At 38.1% G+C, this 22328-nt stretch overlaps 2 protein-coding genes across 3 annotated transcripts in view; both read right to left on the reverse strand.

Moving 5' to 3' along the window:
• Positions 1–206: 206 nt before the first annotated feature.
• On the reverse strand, positions 207–716 carry LOC117326531. Its single transcript, XM_033883287.1, has one exon. It carries the CDS (start codon positions 714–716, stop codon positions 207–209), a length of 510 nt encoding a protein of 169 aa, XP_033739178.1.
• Positions 717–8143: 7427 nt separating this feature from the next.
• The window catches only part of LOC117326027 (DNA excision repair protein ERCC-6-like 2), a 29976-nt gene continuing 15791 nt past the window's right edge, over positions 8144–22328 (reverse strand). The window contains exons 17-27 of one of the 2 annotated variants that reach the window (XM_033882611.1): positions 22234–22305; positions 19038–19183; positions 18143–18238; positions 16665–16764; positions 15376–15528; positions 12994–13204; positions 12517–12696; positions 12152–12303; positions 11080–11228; positions 10198–10376; positions 8144–9494 (exon numbers count right to left, since the gene is read on the reverse strand). In XM_033882611.1, coding sequence (XP_033738502.1) covers positions 8623–9494; positions 10198–10376; positions 11080–11228; positions 12152–12303; positions 12517–12696; positions 12994–13204; positions 15376–15528; positions 16665–16764; positions 18143–18238; positions 19038–19183; positions 22234–22305 — 2310 coding nt within the window. In that variant the 3' untranslated portion in view covers positions 8144–8622. Of the gene's footprint in view, positions 9495–10197; positions 10377–11079; positions 11229–12151; positions 12304–12516; positions 12697–12957; positions 13205–15375; positions 15529–16664; positions 16765–18142; positions 18239–19037; positions 19184–22233; positions 22306–22328 lie in introns of both variants that reach the window. The other variant, XM_033882609.1, reaches the window with a different exon arrangement.

The raw sequence follows: 22328 nt of genomic DNA on the forward strand, positions 1-22328 counted from the left end.
ATCCTACTGTAACAGTCCCACACCGTGATATACTATCCTACGTATCGTTGCAGAGAAATGTCGTAAGAGACGACTAAATGTTGACCATGGAAGAAGTTCTGTTCAGGGGACATTGTAGAACTCAAGTATAAGGCTTGACGTATCCCACTGCATTTAAATCGTGTGGTAGCCCTGAGGATTCGAGGATTTTCTTCCTTGCCCTCTGATTAGAAGGGACATTGATGACGAAGAGAAAGATCTGCTGTATCCATTGCAACTGTTGTGATTGATCTATTCATCTCACAATGGACATCCGTCCTTGTATGACCACGGCTGTTAGCCTCACCCTGGATACCGGTCCTTGTATGACTATAGCTGTTGGCCTCACTCTGGACACCCGTCCTTGTATGACAACGGCTATTGGCCTCACCCTGGACATCCGTCCTTGTATGACCATGGCTGTTGGCCTCACCCTGGACATCCGTCCTCGTATGACCATGGCTGTTGGCCTCACCCTGGACATCCGTCCTTGTATGATCACGGCTATTGGCCTCACCCTGGACATCCATCCTTGTATGATCACGGCTATTGGCCTCACCCTGGACATCCATCCTTGTATGACCATAATTGTTGGCCTCACTCTGGACACCCGTCCTTATATGATCATGGCTGTTGGCCTCATTCTGGACATCCGTCCTGGTATGACCATGGTTATTGGCCTCATTCTGGACACCCATCCTTGTATGACCATAGCTGTTGGCCTCACCCTGGACGCCCGTCCTTGTATAACCACGGCCGTTGGCCTCACCCTGGACATCCGTCCTGGTATTACCATGAGTGTAGTTGTTATATTTAATCCTGATCAATAAATAATTTAAGGACCAAAAGTCCCATACTGACGGGTCAGAGTTTCTTCTGAGCTAGTTGTCCATACTATCAATTATTTCCATTGCATGTATTGATATTTCTATGCCAAATCTTTAGGGAAATAAAACGTTTGGTACCTAAACAACATCTTCTAAACAATTTGCTGATATCCTAAATGTCTCTTAGGAAAGAACATTCATTTGCCGTTTACTGTAAACGAATTTATTTTAACGCACTCAAACCTGATTAGCGAGATGATGAATAGGTGCATCTACACTTCTTGTAGGAAACAACACACAACTAACTTCAACTAAAGCAATCGAATACAGCTGAAAGCTCTATGATAATATAGTACGTTTGTCCAAAAATTTCGGTACCAATAATTTGTGACCTGAAATTGTCTAATTAAAATTTATAATGACTAAGATATCATTTAACAAAATCATTTAAGTTCCATATTCGCTACTAAAGATTCACCAAGAGCCATTGACCTTTGACTTCTTGCGATGTCATTTGTCTTTTCTGGCGTAATACACTTAGTATAGACAGTGAAATACGGCCCTGTCGAGTCTCGGACTGGCTGTGTGGTCCCCTGCTACTCCGAGTACGTCTGCACCGACCGTGTGCTATAGAAACAATACATTTTAATTAGGGTATCCCGATAAAGATACAATGCGTGATGTGTTGTTACGATCATTATCTCAATCATTCCCAGACTACCATTTGGTACATAAATTTATGCCGCGCGCGTACAACCACAAACCACATACGTAAATTGTAGGAGATGTCTTTGTTTGTTTCATAATTTTGAGTTGTTGACAACAGAAAGTACCTGTAATCTAGCTGGACACACCAACGTAAAATCTATGGAAAAAAATTGAACTAAAGTACAACATGTGATTTGAATAAAAAAAATAATTAAATATTAATATATTAATCAAGGTAGTTTCAGCACATGCCAAAAGATGAATTAATACTGCATCGACGAATCTTTTACGTCAGTTTAGTACTATTGGAGCAAAACTGTGGAAATCAAGAAAGTAAAACAGTATATCAAAATAGGACTAGGTATACAGGGGCGGGGCGGGGCGGGGGGAGGGGCGGGGCTCGCCATAATGGGATATATTCCGGCCTTTGTGTATGCTGAAGAATTCTAAACATTGAATACGTGTGTACATTTAAGAATTCAAACATAGATGTACGAATGCGACAAAATCTAGGAAATGAAAAACTGCAACGACGAATTTGACATTACAACCAAGTATTGAACAAAATGTCCACATGTGGATAATACGTCTGACCATGAAGTTGTGATCTTGGTCAATCTTTAAGAACGAAGAAACGCTAGACAATCCGACCACCAGAAACATCTGTAGTTAAAACCATCAAGTTCTAGTGTAGCATTTAGTACGGGACACCTATCAAACTGACTCGTTCGAATTCAGGAAAGTATGACAGCCGCTCAAACTAAACTTATGTGAAAATACATCCAACCGTGGCAGACAACGATAATCCGGTTGGCTATTGATAAAGACTATATACAGAACGAAACATCCTGATACTTCAAACAATGCTGTCTCGGAGGAATAAACTTTGGCCTATTTCATGGATCCGTTTTGGAACCAAAAACAACCATTCCAATTCAATTGTTTCATACATATTTATTTTGGTGTACTTAAATCTTAGCTTATGACCGAATTCTCGCAGATTAGCGCAATGACAATCAGGCCTAACTGATAATGCTTGCCATAAAAAACAATACATAGGAACTCCAATAGGCGCATTATTCATGATTTAGCGGAAGGCCTTCAACGCGATAATCGTTAATATAAGAATACCCATACCATTAGATACGATTAAAGTAAAGATGGCCAAGCTAGGCAAGACTTCGTTCAACAGGAAGCACGTGTTTATTGGACGTGAAAGTCTCGTTGAGATCTATCACGTTGCATTTCATTTAGAATATAACGCTACATTTGTTATTCAAAACACCAGGGCAACATATATCGGTTACCCATATATCAATCCATCCTAAGAGTTAGCGTCAGTCTCATCCATGGAAAACGGTCAGTGGTTCCCGGACTTCAAAAATAGGTGATAACAAACACTCGGATTCCTTTCAGTTACCAATCGTACATTTTGTTGACAGTGACATTTCTGTTCTTTGTTAATATTGATAGATCTGTATTGGTCCTCTCTCAGTTTGTAGTTAAATCTCTGCTTCTTCTATCTAAGGTATTTTCCATGTCTAAGTTGACTCGATAGGTCAGGCCAGTCGATTTCAGGAGTGGCTTCGTGATTTTTGCAATGGAAAAAACACCAAACGCCAATTTCTTGTTGGTTTTTTTTTCTTCTTTATTCTTTTATGATGATTGACCATCAATATTTTATCCTCTGTGAAATAAGGTCGGCGTTTTGGGATCATGCTCACTGATGTGCTTTATGGTTTTTCACTACCGGAGGCCCATCGCATGCAATCCAGAGCAATTAGGGTAAAGTGTCTTGTCCAAGGACACAACCACGACAACACAGACGGGCCCGTTTCTCAGCTTCCCGAGAAATACAACCCGACACGGGTAGGGAGCGTCGAACCTCGGATCTTCGTTTGAGGTTACGTGGCCAGCGCTCTAACCGACTGAACTATCGCAATCCCCTCACTTGAGATTACGTGGCCAGCACTCTAACCGACTGAGCTATCGCGATCCCCTCACCTGAGGTTACGTGGCCAGAGCTCTAACCGACTGAACTATCGCAATCCCCTCACCTGAGGTTACGTGGCCAGCACTCTAACCGACTGAGCTATCGCGATCCCCTCACCTGAGGTTACGTGGCCAGCGCTCTAACCGACTGAGCTATCGCGATCCCCTCACCTGAGGTTACGTGGCCAGCGCTCTAACCGACTGAACTATCGCAATCTCCTCACCTGAGGTTACGTGGCCAGCGCTCTAACCGACTGAACTATCGCGGCCTCCTGGCAAAGTGGAAGAGGGAAATATAGTGTACCTTTCGTTTGTACATATTTGTGCGTACTTGCATGTAGTTAGATTTTTGTTTTCGTTCAATGGAATTAAATCAAACTTCATATATCAGTAGAGTATGAGAATACCTCGAACACCTTCTTGTTTCAGGGTGCCCAAGTCAAGGTCTTTGTCATTACTTCATATCTCACGAATTCACTATCATATTGGTCAAGCATGGGAATACCTCAAGCATGGGAATACCTCATGTTTTCATGTTGGTACGCAAGGGATTTGTATCGTTTGCAATGACTTCTTATAAATAAATCACTTGTTCACATTCTAGGTGATTTTACCAGTTTTTCAATCTCCATTTACGATTTCCTCTAATTTCTGTAGCCAAATACATTTCCTCTGGAACAGTGAAATGTTGTGCTAATGTAAGTTTTGTGTTGTTGTTATTTTCATTACAGTAATCATGGTAAAATACTCTCAATTAAGAAATATTACAACTTTTTTCTTTCTTTTTGAGCCGCCTCTTCCAACAACAGTTCAAACCAAATGTTGACCAAATGGAGTCATTCTTAAATAAGAATAAGGATTTTTAAAGAATTTGCTAAACATCTGTTTCTCCCTATTGGGCACCACCTATCCTTCCCCAGTAAAGCCTCCTCACTTACACATCGGATATCCTTTGACAATAATGCTTCAGACCAAATTTGATCAAAATCTACTCAGTAGTTCAGGAAAGTAGGATTTAAAGATATACCTCAATTTCCCCTATTGGGGTCTGCCCCTCCAGCCCTACAGGAGCCACACACTTCGTTTATGCAACACTGATGATGGACGATGGATGCCACACCATGGCATAGAAAATTTCAGAAAGAATCTAATTCACTCATATCAAATGGAAAAGTATTGTCAACATTAATGTTTACCATGACGCCTAAAGCAACCCCCTCCTTTTACTTAGTTAGAACTTTTCTTGACAGCATACAATGCATACACAAAAATATCCTTTAGCCCTTTAGAAGATTCATCCCAGAATTTTTTCCTACCACCTTTTCTCACTCAAGGAAATGCATTGGCCCAATCTCAAGTTTCCTGTATCGGAAAGTGTTTGCTTGATGTACAATAGTGAGGAACCTCTTCTCCAAAGAGGATAAAGCATCCACTCTCATCGGGGAGAAGAATGCCCCCAAGGACTCACAGAAGGCAAGAATACTAGCCACTGCGACTTTGTTGACACTATGTTTACAAATATCAAACTAGCAATAGGAGAGGTAGATGCTATGATCTTCATTGAGTTGTTGAAGATATTGAATTTTTTGTGATATGTAAATTGATCCTATTAGCACCTACAGATATCAGCAATCATGTGATTGCCAATGTGATGCTTTACATAAAAAGAACATCTTCCAGATAAGAAAATACAATATGCCTTTTCACTTGTATGGTAGATTTCTAGAACTCTTAATTGGCCAACAATCTGTCATTCACAAACCCCAACAAACAAAACCAATTTTGAAAGCAAAAAAAAAAGTCATTCACAAACTCCAACACCATATACATGTTAGCATTGTAGTACTGTACCCATATACACCACACTATATGGCACAGTACATGTGTATATCTCAATATCCAAAGGACAAATGTTTGATTTTACATGTAAAATGTTGACTAGATCACAAAGGTTATCTCCCTTTAGTTCCGAATGTGGAAATAATACAAGCACCATTATTATCATATATATAAACAGGTTTAATACAGTTTTAATATATAATATACATGTACTACAAAAGTCTTAAAATCATCAATCATTCAGAAACTCTGATTAACAAAAACAACTTTGAAAGAAAACAAATCTCATTCAAAAACTCTCAAAAAAATGATTGTTTTAAAAATAAACAGTGATTCACATAATCTGTGAAACGTGAAGATTTTGAGATAAAACTGACATGCTGCTGATGAACACTCAAAAATAGCATACAAAATTTATTTCATTCACAAACTCTGACAACCTTCATGATTTTAAAATTTTGAAAAACTTGCTCACTTCATATCTATTCATTGAAATTTAGATTTTGTAAAACATCTGCCATCTATTGAATTTGATATAGATCAGTATCATCCTAACCTGCTAAATCACATATCATCCTAACCCGCTAAATCACACATGTTCCTAACCCGCTAAATCACATATCATCTTTACCCGCTAAATCACATATCATCCTAACCCGCTAAATCACACATCATCCTAACCCGCTAAATCACATATCATCCTAACCCGCTAAATCACATATCATCCTAACCCGCTAAATCACACATCATACTTAACCCACTAAATCATATATCATCCTAACCCGCTAAATCACATATCATCCTAACCCGCTAAATCACATATCATCCTAACCCGCTAAATCACATATCATCCTAACCCGCTAAATCACATATCATCCTAACCCACTAAATCACATATCATCCTAACATGCTAAACCACATATCATCCTAACCCACTAAATCACATATCATACTAACCCGCTTAATCATATATCATCCTAACCCGCTATATCACATATCATCCTAACCCGCTAAATCACATATCATCCTAACCCACTTAATCACATATCATCCTAACCCGCTAAATCACATATCATCCTAACCCGCTAAATCACATATCATCCTAACCCGCTAAATCACATATCATCCTAACCCGCTAAATCACATATCATCCTAACCTGCTAAATCACATATCATCCTAACCCGCTAACTCACATATCATCCTAACCCACTTAATCACATATCATCCTAACCCGCTAAATCACATATCATCCTAACCCGCTAAATCACATATCATCCTAACCCGCTAAATCACATATCATCCTAACCCGCTAAATCACACATCATCCTAACCCACTAAATCACATATCATCCTAACCCGCTAAATCACATATCATCCTACCATGCAAAATCACATATCATCCTAACCCACTAAATCACATATCATCCTAACCCACTAAATCACATATCATCCTACCATGCAAAATCACATATCATCCTAACCCACTAAATCATATATCATCCTACACACATGCTTCAAGCTTCAAATTAGCACCATAGGATAAACTGTCATGCAAGAGCTTGTTTTCCATTCTATGAATATTCTAAATTAAAAAAAAAAAAAAAAAATGAAAACTGTGTCTTTGAGATTATATAATATCAATGCTACCAACATCGAATTATGATTGAGAAGTTATCTTCTACAAAAAGCTTTGGTTATTGTTAACTTCAGCAGTATGACCATGACCCTAGCAGTAACCTTAACTCTAGGATATCTGTGATATTGACCTTTGGTTGTGTGATGTTACACTGGTCAAGCATGTATGGTAACCAACAAGCACCATAATGAAGAATTTCTGTCAACAATATATTTTGTTCTTGTGGCCATTTCAAGCAAACATATTTAAACATAGCTTCCACTTTTAAACAAATCTTATACATGTCACTATTATATATTATAGAATGCAATCTAATCAAAACATAGATGCTCATTATCACTACGTTATATGAACGTTCATGTAACGTAGTGAAAATGACCATCTAGATTTGAATTAAATTGTATACAATGGTACACCATCTAATGAATGTAGGTTGATGGAATTCATTCTTTTATTAAAATACTCCTACATTGTACGTAATTATTAATTACTGTCAACTCACACACAATTAAAGTTCAGCAGAATTTGTTTAAACAAAGCTGGTAGATTATATATGTTAACATGGGTTTTTGATGCCTTGCATTGATCTGGTCTATAAGAGTATTTACCTGTAAAAAAGCCCCTTCTTCATTTATGCAGTTTTGAAATAGTAAGGTAAGGAATAAGCCCTCCCCAAATTTCAATACTAAACTTTTACACTAGCAAAGGAGTGATTATTTGAGGATAAATATGGTGCTAAACTTTTACACTAGGGGATGGGCGTTATTTAAGGATTAACATCAATTATTTTTTCTGTTATACAGTCATAACAGAAAAAACTGGAGTGTACTCTAAATAAACCGCGAAGCGGTTTATGAAGAGAGTACACTCCAGTTTTTTTATGTTATGACTGTATAACAGAAAAAATAATTAATGTTAATTCTTATAATTTAATTTCGTCTTATACACACCAAGATATTTCACTTTCTTTGACGAACTCTTTTCTGTGATAAATTATTACGCAACGTCATCAGCCAATCAAAAATGACGTTACATTGCGCAACGTCAAAAAATTTGTTATGGAGGTATAACAAAATTATTTCAGCCAATGAAAATGCGTGTTTCATACAAAATTAAATTATACAACAATAAAGAATCTTGACACTAGAAAACTAATGCAGTTGCTATTATCCTCAAAATTCCTGGGGATACTTTCATGAAATTTGAACTCAGGCTCAGGAAATATTTTCCCTCTGACCAATACTGTATAGTTGGTTATCTTCAAGGAGGATTTAATTTTGTACCAGCAAATGTATAGAAGTGTTTACTGGTGAATCTTCACAGGGCAGTGTTGTGCAAAATTGAAATGCCCACAATCTAGTTTTAGTTTTGTATTTGTAATGCCCTATCAACAGCTAATGCCCATGAATTGGTAGCACTGACTAGGGCATCCGTGACATATTAGCTCCATGAAATTTAACAATATATAGTACATTTTTGACCCATTTAAAGTTTCATGAGATTTGATATAAGTAATAAATCATCCTCTGTGTAATACAAGATTCAAAATGGAAAATGTCAAATGGTCGCATAAGTTTCCAAGCATTCAGTAATACTGATTATTAAAACAAACTTGGTGTCTGTTCTGCCAAACTTTTACTGTCATCTTTTATTTCCACAACAGGTAAAACTTTGTCTTTTTTTCTCATTTTTCCTTTTGCAAAGAGGCTTAAGAAATCAGCATCTCCATCAGAAATGAGTTTGTCTACCCCCGCTTGTGGCAAGGCTTTCTTCTTTTTCTTCCATTTGAGAGGGTCACTGAAGCAGTCGAAGCTGTCATCCTTCAGTGTGCTGTCATTGAGGAGTTCAATATTGGATTCTGACACTACGACTGAAGTATCACGATCTGTCGTATCACCTGGAGGAACATTCCTGTCTCTCCCCTTACCTTCAGCACCTTCCCTCTCTCTTCCTCTACCAGGGGCAGGTTTCCTCACTGATTTGGAGGATTTCCGATCACAAAGGAATATACTGTCTATGTCCTCATAAACAGAAACATCGAGAGTACATTCATCAGTTTTTCCAGAGACTGTGTCCTTTTTTGTATCTACACCAATCTCCTCCAGCAGTTCAGTAGAGAGAGGCCCTGACTGGCAAGTCCTCAGTCCCTCGTCCTCTTCCTTGTCCGAGTCCTGGACTGACCACACAGGTGACATGGCTAGACCATGAATCTTGGCTCCACTACTATGACTACTATTACCAGTTGTCCTTTTACTGGGTCGACGAGTTCTTGTTGTCATTGAAGCATTTCCTTTCCTCTTTTTTACTTTCCTACCAATTTCTAAACTGTCTGATGGATCACTGTCCCGACTGCTGGTCCGTGTTATGGTCTTTGCTCCAAGAGATTCACTGTCAGACATGTAGCTGACCCCTAAAGTGGGGTTATCTTTCATTTTCCTTGGGGGTTTGGAAGATCTACTTCTGTACAAGGAGTCTACAAAAAAACATATTAAAAGGAAATAGATTATCCCAATATTTTACATTGTTTATAAAATTTATAGGATTAAATTTCCATAGGATTAAACATTTTTTTAACCAAATAAATAAATGTACCTTTATATATCGGTGTAATTAAATCCCTTTTCCCCCAGAATATAGGGCTATAGTCACTAAAATGTCCATCAATCATTTAATATCTTATCTAGATACAAGTCATGTGGTGTAATCAGGAAGATTTTAACATTCATTCTCAACTTTTCATATGATTTGCTGCCCAGATCTTATCAAAGATAAAATATCATGTTATAATACTACAATAAGACCTCGCTATTATATATTATATATATCGCCACCTTCTGTTCTCCACGATTTTGGTGACATAACAAGTTTGGCTGTATATCAGGTTTGCTGATCAAACCAGAGTTTGCTGTCCAAACACTTTAGCTAGCTTTTCCATAACAACTGTACATGTGTATACCCAAAATATGCTAAAATTATATTTCCCAAATGTATTATAAAATGCATTTTGCATTCTGCGAGCTATCATCCCAAGCAGGTAAATATGTCTAATACCCAGGAAGCTCAATCCTCGGTCAAATTTGTTGTAGTGAGGGATTAACTGAATAACAACAGCATACATGTAAAAAAAAACTACTGTATCATTCTGAGAGTGAACAGGATTATGTATAAGTGAATACCATTGCTAGGCGACGCCTGTTGCTGCTGTGGAGATTCTCTGAAGATTCTGGACAGATCTGGGTTAGCCTTCACATAAAAATCCTCCAACATCTTAGTCCTGGTACTGCGATCTGCCAGTAACACTGTCTGGGCAAAGTTCACTAACGATTCCTGTCCAGCCATCTGCTGAAACTGTCGTCTACAACAATATATATTTAAAAAAGTTATAATGTACAAAGCAAATAAATTCTGAGGATCTGCATCAAATAGTTTATATAAATATGTTTCATATCAATTTCATAGGTCTCAATATTAATCCCACTAAAAAGTTTGTAAATCAAATCAAAGTTATTGTCCAAACGGAAGTTTCTCATTTGCTAATACATGATCCCTTCCACAAATTGTGCCAAAGGTTGTGAAAATGTAGGCATGTTTGCCTGATTGAGTTAACTGAATTAACTTTCAACCACCCATTTTGGAATAGATTTTAATAACATAAGTTAGAATGACTTTACCTCTGAATCCTATAATGTTTCAGAATTTGGCTTTAAATTGGAAATTAGTGATTTTAGTAGGTATTCCATAGCACAGTCCTAGAGAAAACAATTCACTATAAGTATGCAGGTTAGTAACAGAAAAAAATATAAGTATATATATTAGTATACATCTGGTATTATGTTGTGTGTTGCTTTGGTTTCAAATTCTGTTAGTGTTTTGCTTTGGGTGAATGTTGAATTAGCCTGATGTAGGCGTCTGTGCTTTGAGGTGAATCTCCACAGTAGGATGTCTGAAACTTTTAGTTATGCTAGAACTTATATTTTTAGTTTGGTTTTTGGTATGACATATACAATATCCATCGTGTTTTGATGGATGATGTTAACCACCCACTGTAGAATACTTACTGCCGTATTCCTCTGGGGGTCTGACCAATCAGGACTTTTGAATTACCGATCACTTCAACTCTGGATCTGTCAATGTTAGAGCTACCAGCGGACTTTTTCTTTCCCCGACCCTTACTTTTTGGAGGTGGAGTTTCACCCTCTGATGATGACTAAAACAAAAAGTTAGTAAGTTTTGGAATCAAATGTCCCTAACATTTTATTGTGGTCAGTCATATAGTGAAAACAATTATACACAGACTCTAGTTAAGATCGATGAGTCACAGTCGTGTTTTAACGGAAGTAATTCTATGTCAGAAACGATTGAGAGATAACTCTTCGAAAAAGTTGAGGTCGAAATAAAAAGGGTAGCATTATGAAATATCCATTCTCCATATGGGTTGAGTATCAAGCTAAAATTAAAGAAATTTATTTCATGAATGCTTAAATATCTGAAAGTCAATAAAAAATGATGAGAAATAATCAGACTTTGTACATGAATTTGCATATTTTAAAAATATATTTCAAAGACACTGAATCAAAATAAACATGTAATTTTCATGGGATACATTTTTGTAAACGGTGCTGCATCACATGTCATTTTCATAGAGCTTTAGTGCATGAATAAGCAGAGTGACATGCTATTTTCTTTCCCGAATTGAATCTGGCATTAACTCTTCTTTCAACATAACCAAAGTTAAAAAAGTTAAAAAAGTTAAATTTTCACCACAGACACGATCCAGCCATAATACCCACATCAAAGAGAAATTTACAACAGCCAATAACATCATACAGCCACACACAACAGAGAGTGAAAACCCATACATACATACATATACGTTAAGATATCTCCCATCAGTTGTTAAATATTCAAAATTAAAGAAATATTGGCCTGAATTAACAGTCTTTTCAACAGCCAGATGATATATTGTCAATTGAAGATTAATGTTGCCAAATTTATATGAGTCCAAATTCAGCATTGAAAGGAAAGATAATACCTTTATTGTACACAAAACATGCAGAACAGACAAAAACAGACAGATAAACAATATTATTATGATTTTAAAGTCATGGTAGTTCTGTGACTTTGACTTACATCAGAGTAGGGGGCGCAGTAAGCGGCTGGGGCTTGTGAATTTTGATTGAATTCATATACGTCTTGAATAGCACATCTGGTCATGTGATCCTCAGCTTTACTGGCCCCAATGACCTTCTTGTTCTGATGAACATGGAGAACTCCACATTTCTCTGTAGATATACCACAACAAAAATCTCAGCACTTAAAAGCTGTTACAGTAACAACCACAGTGTGTATTTTATATATTTCTTCATAAATTTAATAAATATATCTTTAAAGCAAAAGAGAAAAGAACTTACACAACTTCTAGTAGAATACACAGATTCTCCTATAGCTATATATACATTAAGAACAAATTAATTTACTGAGATAACACTACCTACCAAATACTGCTCCAACAGAGGAAAAGCTAAGATTGGAACTGGGTATCTGACCATGGTCACCATCTACACTGTCAAACTGACCACTGCTATCAGGATTAATTTTCATCCTCTTTGTTGATTTTGGCTTTATGGACTTCACTTCCTGTACTTTGGAAGTCTTTTTCTCTTTTCTGGTCCTCTCTGAAGGGTAAATAGAAATTGTCAGACATTTTAATGATATTATACTTCTAGCCCAAACCCTCTAATCGATTCTACAGTCTGGTTGTTTTTGAAAGATTAATTATCTTAGAGTTACATGTATGAAAAACATTAATTGTCTAAAAGAAGCAAAACTGCTCAAAAAAGCTCAAACTGTGACAGGGTCGTTTAGAGATCATGCAGACACAATAGTCAGACCACTACATTAATGTCTATATCATAATAAATGTTGACTGTCGGTACCCCTATTAACAGAACTGGTTTCCATTTCTATGTCACCTGTAGACGAATGTCTGCCTTCTTCATTCAATGTTCCTGGCTCTGCCTCTGCCGGTGACTCCCCCTCCATCATATCGTTGTCCGACTCATCGTCACTTACAATGGATACGTCCTCTCCAGAGTCGTCTTCGTTCTGTTTGGGAGACTCTACTGGAGGAATGTATTTGGCCAAGTCATATCCAGCTAGACCCATCTCTAAGTTAGTATTTCTCTGTTAAAAACAACTTTAATGTTACTAGCTTTCTTCCAAAATAAATTCAGAAGTTTTGCATTTTGTTTTTCAATGCAAAAGCTAAGTCATATGGAGAGCTACAATAGCATATCGCTGTAAATAGGAAATGTTGTAAGCTTTGTTTTTCAATTCTAAATGTAAAATTGTGAAACTTCTGAATAAAAGATCATTTAAACAAAGCATTAAGCTAAATCAAATACCCAACAAAGATACAATTAGTGGCTGATGATCGAAAATTATTTGTAATACATGTAAAACAAGAGGCCCAGAGGGCCTGTATCGCTCACCTGGATTTCATGAGATATGAAACAAGAATGATGATTAAGTATATTTGTCACTGCATGCCAGGTATTGCTATGTCAATATATCATACGCATTTTATATGGGTACATGAGGATTTGATGTAAAAAAATGCATTAATCCATGAAATAAAAATTAACTTTTGGCACAACCCCATAGGGATGCTACCACACAAATGTGAGTGATATCCATCGCTTAGTTTCAGAAAAGAAGTTGTTTAAACCAATTGACCCCTTTTGACCCCGCCTTCTGCACCCCGGGGGGAGTGGGGGTCAGTTCCTTCCTTTATAAAATTTTGAATCCCTACCCAATAGTGATGCTACCAGGCAAATATGAGCAATATCCATTGCTTGGTTTCAGAGAAGAAGTCGCTAATATCAATATAGCCCAAATGACCACATTTGGCCCTGCCCCTCAGGCCCTCAGGGGGTCAGCTCCATCATTTGTACAATTTTTAATCCCCACCCCATAGTGATGCTACCAGGCAAATATGAGCGATATCCATCGCTCGGTTTCAGAGAAGAAGTCGTTTATATTAAGAGCCAAATTGACCCCTTTTGGCCCCTCCCCTCATGCAGACCCCTTGGGGGTCAGCCCCACCATTTGTACATTTTTGAATCCCCGCTCCATAGGGATGCTACCAGGTAAATATGAGTGATATCCATTGCTCAGTTTCAGAGCAGAAGTCGTTTATATCAATTCTGTAAAACTGACCCCTTTTGGCCCCGCCCCTCAGACCCCAGGGGGTCAGCCCCATCATTTGTACAATTTCAAATTCCTACCCCAAGGTGATGCTACCAGTAAAATATGAGAGATATCCATTGTTTGGTTCCAGAGAAGAAGTCAATTATATGAATATAGCCTGATTGACCACATTTGGCCCCACCCCTCAGGCCCCTGGGGGGGTAAGTCCCATCATTTGTACAATTTTAAATCCCAACCCCATAGTGATGCTACCAGGTAAATATGAGTGACAGGCATTGCTCGGTTTCAGAGAAGAAGTCGTTTATATCAATAAAGCCAAATTGACCACATTCGGCCCCACCCCTCAGGCCCCTGGGGGGTCAGCCCCATCATTTGTACAATTTTGAATCCCCACCCCATAATGATGCTACCAGGCAAATATGAGCGATAGCCATTGCTTGGTTTCAGAGAAGAAGTCGTTTATATCAATATAGCCAGATTGACCACATTTGGCCCCGCCCCTCAGGCCCCTGGGGGGTCAGGCCCATCATTTGTACAATTTTGAATCCCCACCCCATAGTGATGCTACCAGGCAAATATGAGTGATAGACATTGCTTGGTTTCAGAGAAGAAGTCGTTTATATCAATAGCGCAAAAATGACCCCTTTTGGCCCCGCCCCAGAGGCCCTCAGGGGGTCAGCCCCATCATTTGTACAATTCTGAGTCCCCTACCCATAGGGATGCTTCTGACCAAATTTGGTCAAATTCTGATGTGTGGTTATGAAGAAGAAGTCAATTGTTGACGGACGGACGGACGACGGACGACAGACGGACGGACGGACGACGGACGACGGACGCAACGGTATGGCATAAGCTCACCTTGGTCCTTCGGACCAGGTGAGCTAACAAAACAGTATTAAAAATATTGATACAAAGACTAAGACGTGTAATAAATGTACTTGAGATGTACATACATTTTCTACAAAAGGGTAATTCGTGTTAAATTTATAAAACCGATTATGATTGATAATCGATTGATTTCAAGTTTTCGATTGTTAATTCTGAAAGTGAAACTGATACCCATCACTAGACACAATGGCCAAATCTCCCCTGTACTACTGTGACTGTGAATTACCGATACCATCACTACTGTCTGTCATTCTTACCTGAAGTATATCCATAGTCAAACATCTGTCTCCACTGTGGAGCTTAAACATGTTTTTCACACCAAAGAGTTCACCTTTCTGGTCACTGTCACCAGAAATAGCATTGAAGTATCTCTTTGCATTCATAGTTCCGACGGCAACACTGTCCAGTTGCTGCAATGAACAGGAGAGTAGATAAGAAAATTTGGTGTCTTAAACAAATGGTCAGAGGAAATTTTGTTCAATGTTGAATTCTAGCTTAAGAATGTGTTCCACTCTGGGGTACATATCAACATAGTGCTTCAAATCTATCAAAGGGCAAGAACAGGAACACTGCATGGAGATCTCCAGCTTGGAAAGACATTCAAAACTGGAGATTTTTGGTTTGTACCTTAAAAATTAAATTTGTTTAACATCTTTACTGCTTATAAGCATTAGTATTAACACAACTCTCCTGAAATCAGCTCATTTTAACGTGCTAAACATATTAGATATTATTTCGAGTAGTTACTTACCTGTATATACACCTGTGTCAGGTAAATGTCCTCTATGTTACTTACCTGTATATACCTGTGTCAGGTAAATGTCCTCTATGTTACTTACCTGTATATACCTGTGTCAGGTAAATGTCCTCTATGTTACTTACCTGTGTACACCTGTGTCAGGTAAATGTCCTCTATGTTACTTACCTGTGTACACCTGTGTCAGGTAAATGTCCTCTATGTTACTTACCTGTGTATACCTGTGTCAGGTAAATGTCCTCTATGATACTTACCTGTGTATACCTGTGTCAGGTAAATGTCCTTTATGTTACTTGCCTGTGTATACCTGTGTCAGGTAAATGTCTTCTATGTTACTTACCTGTATATACCTGTGTCAGGTAAATGTCCTCTATGTCACTTACCTTTGTATACCTGTGTCAGGTAAATGTCCTCTATGTTACTTACCTGTGTCAGGTAAATGTCCTCTATGTTACTTACCTGTATATACCTGTGTCAGGTAAATGTCCTCTATGTTACTTACCTGTGTCAGGTAAATGTCCTCTATGTTACTTACCCGTATATACCTGTGTCAGGTAAATGTCCTCTATGTTACTAACCTGTATATACCTGTGTCAGGTAAATGCCCTCTATGTTACTTACCTGTATATACCTGTGTCAGGTAAATGTCCTCTATGTTACTTACCTGTATATACCTGTGTCAGTTAAATGTCCTTTATGTTACTTACCTGCGTATACCTGTGTCAGGTAAATGTCCTATAATACTTACCTGTATATCTGTGTCAGGTAAATGTCCTCTATGCTACTTACCTGCTTGTACACCTGCCTTAGATACATATTCTCCTCTATTGATCCTGCCGAGATCAGGCGATACACCTGGACATTTCTTCTCTGACCAATGCGGTATGCCCTATAAAGAACGAAATCCTTGTATACCTTTGAGATACTATGACAGCAAACAATACTGTGTATTCTTATCAATATCATGTCAACAAAATCATATACTATTGGACCAAGCAATATTTGCTCTTTCTCCTGAAATATTTTCAAGATTTTCAAGGACAGATGAACTGGAACTAGATCAGTGTTAAATAAATCACATTCCACAACTATAGTTTTAAGCCCTTACCTGTGTCAATCATAGCTCTTGATTTACAATTATTGTGATGTCACTTTAGCATACAAGGCCACATATTTTCATCTTCAGTTAATGAAAAGTTCACATAACACCAGGAAAAAAGTTTCCGACACAAAATCACTTCACATATCCCCAGGGAAATGTTTCAGACACAAATTCAGTTCAAGTAACCCCTGAAAAGTTTTTTCTGACAAAATTTCTGACTCTAGAAATCAGTTGGCATACGTACATTACTGTTAGACCAGAACAAATATTTTGGACTCAGAAATAAGTTTCCAAACACCAGATTTTTTTTTACTCAGAAATCAGTCCACATAAATTAACACAAGAACAAATATTTACTGTCTTTTTTTTTTTTTATAGTCGGGTGGTACAGTGGTAACACACATGCCTTCACCTAGGCGGCCGGGGTTTGATTCCCCGATTGGAGATGAAAAGCTATGGGGTTACCTGCCTGACCATCGAGGGCTTTCTATGAGTACTCCGGTTTCCTCCCACAGTAAAACCCCCTGCTCACTTCCATCCGGACCAACAAGCTTGATTAATACTAGTTTTATTAAATTGTTTTGCAATTGTTGTAAAATAAATAAAGTTAACATTTAAGATTGTTTTGGTTTTTTATAATGTAGTCACACACTAAGTGTAAAATCAAACATGGAAAAAAGATCAAAAGGTTAAGCAGTAAACTGTATTTCAGGTCAAGGTCGAAGGTCAAATAGAGGTCACAATATTCCTATATACCGTAAAAAACTCATGTAATTTGCACATTTTTTTTTGTACTATACAGTATGCATGAAATATTTACCATGTACAATATGTTTCAGAAATCTGCATAATGATAAATGAACAGAAAGACAGCTATGAAATAAATTAAAAACATATCTTCTTAACTTTGTTCATAGTAGGGTTACAACAATGAATGGATCACTGTCTGAATTTAAATTGTTTTATTTGATAAACAAAATAATAATTTTGGGTTCAATCTGCCTCAACACAAGTCAAAAACCAATTGTGAGTGATTCAAATTTTTTTTACTTACAGTTTATATCTGAAAATTTGGTATTTACTTGATGAAATCTAACATGAATTTATAAGGAAACTAACAAAGAAACAATTATATATAACATCCATTTACCAACATGATGCTAACCTGTCTTGAGCCTGAAGGTCATGGGTTGGATTCCAGTTGGGGTCAAATATTACCACTCTGTTAGCACCAGTCAGATTAAGGCCAAGTCCACCAGCTCTGGCAAAAGTGAAATTCAAATTATTTAAAATTTTATTTTCAAAAAAAAAATCATAGAATTAATAAATGATTTGGGCTAGCTTTGTAACACTAGATATATTGCATGCTGGAATACTTTAAGAAAGTTAATAAGTATTTAACCTTTATTCAGGGAGTACAATGGATTCAATTGTTTTGCCTAATACTGCTAATAAACATTTAGTTAGACATACTAATGTAATATTCATTAATTGAAAACATAAAGATTGCTTATCTTAGCATATATATCTATAATTTTAAACTGATGAATTGATCTCAAAATGTCGCTGGACAGGTTCTCTTCAATGTACTACCGATAATGGCTGCAGATCAGAGAAGGGGAGACAACTTTAATTGGGGATGTACTGTATCCAGTGTCTTTTTTTTTTTCTCACACACTGCAGTATTTTACAGACTCATATCAAGTTTTCAGGGCCTATTTGACTTTAACTTGCTACTTTCTGTAACTTTTGTAGTTGAAGACACCTTCAGAAATTGTGGCACAGCTGGCTGGAATATCAGGCAATAGCTTATAACTAGAGTACTTTGAAACAGCTACAGTAGACAAGCTAGTACATTGTAATTGAACAGGAATTAATATATACTAGCAAATATGTTAAAAAGATTCATTTCACTCCATAAATATTATGTCACATGTAAAGTATCCAAATGTTTTGAAAATTGTCTGGTACGTATCACCTCGATGTATATATCTTTTAAAATACCTAGCCTCAACATATTACCCAGTTCTTGATATGAATTGAGCATAAAATATACTTACTTTGTTGATATGAGGAAGATAAAGATGGAGGGATCCTTGTTAAATTCACGGACCAATTCCATCCGCTTCTTGACACTGGTGCTGCCATCTAGCCTACGATACTCATAGCCTGTAGTCATCATGTACTGCTCTAGGATGTCAAGTACCTATACAGCAATGTAGGTTGTGTTAATAGTTAAATACCGACGTAGTAGTGAGGGACAACTGGCACCCACTCGCTCTAAAGATAGTAACATCAGGTTAATATACTGAAATATTAACTCGCACACAGAAAAGTCTCAAATAATATCTAGGGATATTTAATTAAAAATAAAAAATACATTACTCAACACACACAGCAAATTCAGTCTCAAAGTCCAATATAAAATTCATGAGTTACTGCGATAAAAATATTATAAATTTACCTGTGAACCATGACAAAAATACAAGTTCTGTGTATAGGCAGTTGGACACTAAGATACTTGTTTGATAGGAAGATTTGATTGTAAGGGTCTGACTTGGTAATCAAGACTTCCTGTTTTGAGAGAAGTTGGTGTGTAGGTTAGAGCATGGTATAAGACTTACTCTGGCTGTAGAAGATCGGTGTTAGAGGTAGAGTTGGTAACTAGACTTACCTTTGTGGTAGGAGAGAGTGGGGTAGGGGATTTGTAACTAACACTCACCTTTCTTAAGAGATGGTGTGAGCAGTTAGAGTTTAACTATAAGGACTTACCTGTCCTGTAGGAGAGAGTTGTGTAGGGTTAAGTGTTAACTACATAGACTCATACCATTGCACCTATCAAAGAATTGTAAGTCAGGGTTAGATTGGTAACTGACTATATATATATAAGTTGACTGTTTCATAAGAAAATATTTAGTAAAGTTGTACCCTGGAAAAGAAATGAGACCAATGGGTACATAAGAGTGATGACAAGATTAATCTCAGCGATGTAAAGGGTTAGGAGTTGGTAACTAAGGACTTACCTTTGTGATGTAGGAGAGAGTTGGTGGTGTAGAGGGTTAGGAGTTGGTAACTAAGGACTTACCTTTGTGATGTAGGAGAGAGTTGGTGGTGTAGAGGGTTAGGAGTTAGTAACTAAGGACTTACATTTGTGATGTAGGAGAGAGTTGGTGGTGTAGAGGGTTAGGAGTTAGTAACTAAGGACTTACATTTGTCCTGTAGGAGAGAGTTGGTGGTGTAGAGGGTTAGGAGTTGGTAACTAAGGACTTACCTTTGTGCTGTAGGAGAGAGTTGGTGATGTAGAGGGTTAGGAGTTGGTAACTATGGACTTACATTTGTGTTGTAGGAGAGAGTCGGTGGTGTAGAGGGTTAGGAGTTGGTAACTAAGGACTTACCTTTGTGTTGTAGGAGAGAGTTGGTGGTGTAGAGGGTTAGGAGTTGGTAACTAAGGACTTACCTTTGTGCTGTAGGAGAGAGTTGGTGGTGTAGAGGGTTAGGAGTTGGTAACTAAGGACTTACCTTTGTGCTGTAGGAGAGAGTTGGTGGTGTAGAGGGTTAGGAGTTGGTAACTAAGGACTTACCTTTGTGCTGTAAGAGAGAGTTGGTGGTGTAGAGGGTTAGGAGTTGGTAACTAAGGACTTACCTTTGTGCTGTAGGAGAGAGTTGGTGGTGTAAAGGGTTAGGAGTTGGTAACTAAGGACTTACATTTGTGTTGTAGGAGAGAGTTGGTGGTGTAGAGGGTTAGGAGTTGGTAACTAAGGACTTACCTTTGTGCTGTAGGAGAGAGTTGGTGGTGTAGAGGGTTAGGAGTTGGTAACTAAGGACTTACCTTTGTGCTGTAAGGAGAGAGTCGGTGGTGTAGAGGGTTAGGAGTTGGTAACTAAGGACTTACCTTTGTGCTGTAGGAGAGAGTTGGTGGTGTAGAGGGTTAGGAGTTGGTAACTAAGGACTTACCTTTGTGCTGTAGGAGAGAGTTGGTGGTGTAGAGGGTTAGGAGTTGGTAACTAAGGACTTACCTTTGTGCTGTAGGAGAGAGTTGGTGGTGTAGAGGGTTAGGAGTTGGTAACTAAGGACTTACCTTTGTGCTGTAGGAGAGAGTTGGTGGTGTAGAGGGTTAGGAGTTGGTAACTAAGGACTTACATTTGTGTTGTAGGAGAGAGTTGGTGGTGTAGAGGGTTAGGAGTTGGTAACTAAGGACTTACCTTTGTGATGTAGGAGAGAGTTGGTGATGTAGAGGGTTAGGTGTTGGTAACTAAGGACTTACCTTTGTCCTGTAGGAGAGAGTTGGTGGTGTAAAGGGTTAGGAGTTGGTAACTAAGGACTTACATTTGTGTTGTAGGAGAGAGTTGGTGGTGTAAAGGGTTAGGAGTTGGTAACTAAGGACTTACATTTGTGTTGTAGGAGAGAGTTGGTGGTGTAGAGGGTTAGGAGTTGGTAACTAAGGACTTACCTTTGTGATGTAGGAGAGAGTCGGTGGTGTAGAGGGTTAGGAGTTGGTAACTAAGGACTTACCTTTGTGATGTAGGAGAGAGTTGGTGGTGTAGAGGGTTAGGAGTTTGTAACTAAGGACTTACCTTTGTGATGAAGGAGAGAATTGGTGGTGTAGAGGGTTAGGAGTTGGTAACTAAGGACTTACCTTTGTGCTGTAGGAGAGAGTTGGTGGTGTAGAGGGTTAGGAGTTGGTAACTAATTAGGACTTACCTTTGTGATGAAGGAGAGAGTTGGTGGTGTAGAGGGTTAGGAGTTGGTAACTAAGGACTTACCTTTGTGCTGTAGGAGAGAGTTGGTGGTGTAGAGGGTTAGGAGTTGGTAACTAAGGACTTACCTTTGTGCTGTAAGAGAGAGTTGGTGGTGTAGAGGGTTAGGAGTTGGTAACTAAGGACTTACCTTTGTGCTGTAGGAGAGAGTTGGTGGTGTAGAGGGTTAGGAGTTGGTAACTAAGGACTTACCTTTGTGCTGTAAGAGAGAGTTGGTGGTGTAGAGGGTTAGGAGTTGGTAACTAAGGACTTACCTTTGTGCTGTAAGAGAGAGTTGGTGGTGTAGAGGGTTAGGAGTTGATAACTAAGGACTTACCTTTGTCCTGTAGGAGAGAGTTGGTGGTGTAGAGGGTTAGGAGTTGATAACTAAGGACTTACCTTTGTCCTGTAGGAGAGAGTTGGTGGTGTAGAGGGTTAGGAGTTGATAACTAAGGACTTACCTTTGCCCTGTAGGAGAGAGTCAGTGTAGAGGGTTAGGAGTTGGTAACTAAGGACTTACCTTTGTGCTGTAAGAGAAGAGGAGCACCTTGCTATGGTCCCTACTAAATACAGACAGCAGTCCTTTCAGGATCTATGAAAGGGTCAGAAGTCAAA

This window comes from Pecten maximus, chromosome 4, assembly GCF_902652985.1.
Source record: "Pecten maximus chromosome 4, xPecMax1.1, whole genome shotgun sequence".
Lineage (NCBI taxonomy): Eukaryota > Metazoa > Mollusca > Bivalvia > Pectinida > Pectinidae > Pecten > Pecten maximus.

Bases quoted from the DNA above. Each gene is read 5' to 3' on its own strand.
- LOC117326531 (XM_033883287.1), bottom strand. From the start codon at position 716: ATGGGTGTCCAGAATGAGGCCAATAACCATGGTCATACCAGGACGGAT.